This window comes from Gregarina niphandrodes, assembly GCF_000223845.1.
Source record: "Gregarina niphandrodes unplaced genomic scaffold scaffold00008, whole genome shotgun sequence".
Lineage (NCBI taxonomy): Eukaryota > Apicomplexa > Conoidasida > Eugregarinorida > Gregarinidae > Gregarina > Gregarina niphandrodes.
In genome coordinates this window covers 310,107-312,481 of record NW_011645779.1, presented here as the reverse complement: position 1 = coordinate 312,481, position 2,375 = coordinate 310,107, and the positions used below count along the sequence as shown (strand labels likewise).

The window sequence follows — 2,375 nt, the reverse complement described above, 5'->3', positions numbered from 1 at the left end:
CAATAGATTTCGGGTTGGGGGCAGGCGAGGCGCTCCGTACACAGGCGCTGCAGGAGACGGCACCCGGTGTCGCGGCCTGGGTCGCTCCAGGCGGCCTGTCCTTGCAGCCGGCCAGTGCGGGTGTCTGCGATCTAAGTGCGGTTCTGCCTGCGGCCGTCGACCAAGTCCGCGTGTTGGCCGCCAGTGCTCCGGTAGCGGACGTGGTTGCTTTGGACGACTTGGACAGACCAGGGTCGGAACCCAGACCGGGACTAGGACCGGCACCAGGACCGGGACGAAGACCGGAACGAAGACTAAGGCTAGGACCAGGACCAAGGTTAGGACTAGGGCCTGGTGAGGGAAGGGAGCCTCGCGGCGACGGAGAACAAGAGCCAGTCGGCAACGCGGGGGAGTTGAACATGTTCGGGCAGCAATTGTTCCTGGCAACTTACGAGTTGGTTGCGTCGTGTCCCGTAGAGTGGTTTGAGTTCATGTCTGCAGAGGACTTGTCTATCACCGTTCCACTCTCCGCACTGCCGCAGCAGCCGGCGTCTCCTGCCTGGGCTCACGCCCGATTGCGGAACTGGACCAGACTGGAGCTCATCGCCGATCGATCGCCGCCCACATTTTCTCTACACAGTCGCCGTGATGTTGGCCGTGAGGTGGGTCGTGAGGCGAGGGGGAGTGTGCCGTCGTCGACTCCGCACGCCCTACGACATATGAACGCGGGTTCCAACAACAAACAAGCACTCTGGAGATACCTCCTCACCAGGATTAGCATAGAGATCCTAACGTCGGCTTTCCCCGACCTGGCCACGGCCGTGGCACGGAGCGTCTTTCCTGGCTCCTGCGAGCAAGCCTGGTTCCCCACAAGATACAACCTGCCGTCGGACTTCGTTAGGTCCCTGGACCCGGTCCAGGATGACCTGGTCCAAGACGACCTGGTCCAGGATAACCTGATGGTTTACATTCCACTACCGCCGTGGCTGTGCGGAACTCAGAGCGCGGAGCCGGCAGGCTACTTCATTTTCAATTTGGAGTTCCTTTACGACTATCTCAACAGGCTGGATACTCATTTCGTGGATGCCAGGGACATCCTGCTCCCCTCGGTTCCAGTCCGCGCGGATCCGGACGGTCGTAAGGGCCGTGGTCGTAAGGGCCGTGGTCGTGGGCCGGTCGGACTGGAAAAGCTAACTCGCGTCCTGAACGCCCGAGGTGCTGACTCCGCTCGGGATGCTGGCCCCGCTCGTTTGTCCGACGACCGGACTGATCGACTTCTTTGTATCTGTATGTCATTTCACAACGCCCAAAAACGCGTTCTTGACAGGACCCGCACGTTCTCCCTCGACGCCGCGAAGATCATTTCCCGTCAGGCAGCCAACAACTCGCCCTTTACCGTACGCTCTCTATCAACCAAACTGAGGATCAGTCACCCGACAGAGGACCAGGCTGAGGAGCAAGACAAGGCTGATGACCAGGATACAGACGAGGATGATCAAATGCGGTCCATGCTGCATACACCGAACAGTCCGGGGCAATCGTCTGAATCCTTTTGCACGGATTCTTCCGTTTGCACACACTCGTCGGGGAGCTGGTTGAGCAGTCCGCCATTCTCTGACAATTACGCTATTATGACCTCGACTCAGTCTGTGTCAGACGGCGAATCGGTAGAGGGGGAGGCTCTTATGACACCGCCCGGGGGTACTCTGACATCGGCTGGGTCAGGCTATCTGTGTCGCACACCACAGCCGATCCCGTCTGAATCCGTGGTCTCGTCGTCCAGCCGATTATCATCTGCCACTTCCTCTCTATCCTCCTCGCCACTCCATCCGCAGACTTGGTGTCCAAGGCCAACGCAGAGCGATGGTTCATGGGAACCAGCGAGTCACGAGTCAAAAATTCCGGACAACCACTTACCATGTGCCCACTTCCCGCTTACGGAGTTGCCTCGTCTGATCTAGGTCGTTTCAATGCGCGGAGCGGTGCCAAAGGATCTTCTTCAACATCCACTTGGGCAGGGTCCCATTCTGAGCAGTGCGGCCGACAGTTCCTTTTTTTGGAGCAACCTGGTCGCGTTCAGTAAGGACTCCAGACGCTGCATTCTCGTCGTGTAATGATTCTTTGGAGTGCAAGTTATCCCTCTTCACATGCTTCAGTAATCCGAGCAAATCAAAATCAGCTTGACCACACCTCCCTAATTTTTTCCAGAGGCGGATGGTGACTTGCAGCAAGGGCTAGGCTCGGAGGTACTGAACTAGCGGAGGTACTGAACTAGTGGAGGTACTGAACTAGGATGCGACGCCACTGCCAATTTGTTGGTAAACCTCACCCAAGAAAATAAGGGAGCATCAGCTCACAGCTGTTTGTGGCTAGGGATTGGCAGTGGCCAGAACGAA

General features: G+C 57.7%; 1 protein-coding gene across 1 annotated transcript; it reads left to right on the top strand.

Moving 5' to 3' along the window:
* Positions 1–398: 398 nt before the first annotated feature.
* GNI_057110 (hypothetical protein) lies at positions 399–1,547 on the top strand (the record flags this gene model as incomplete). Its single annotated transcript, XM_011131685.1, has 1 exon — positions 399–1,547. A coding segment is annotated over one exon (1,149 nt), but the record flags the coding sequence as incomplete, so codon positions are not given.
* Positions 1,548–2,375: the final 828 nt, after the last annotated feature.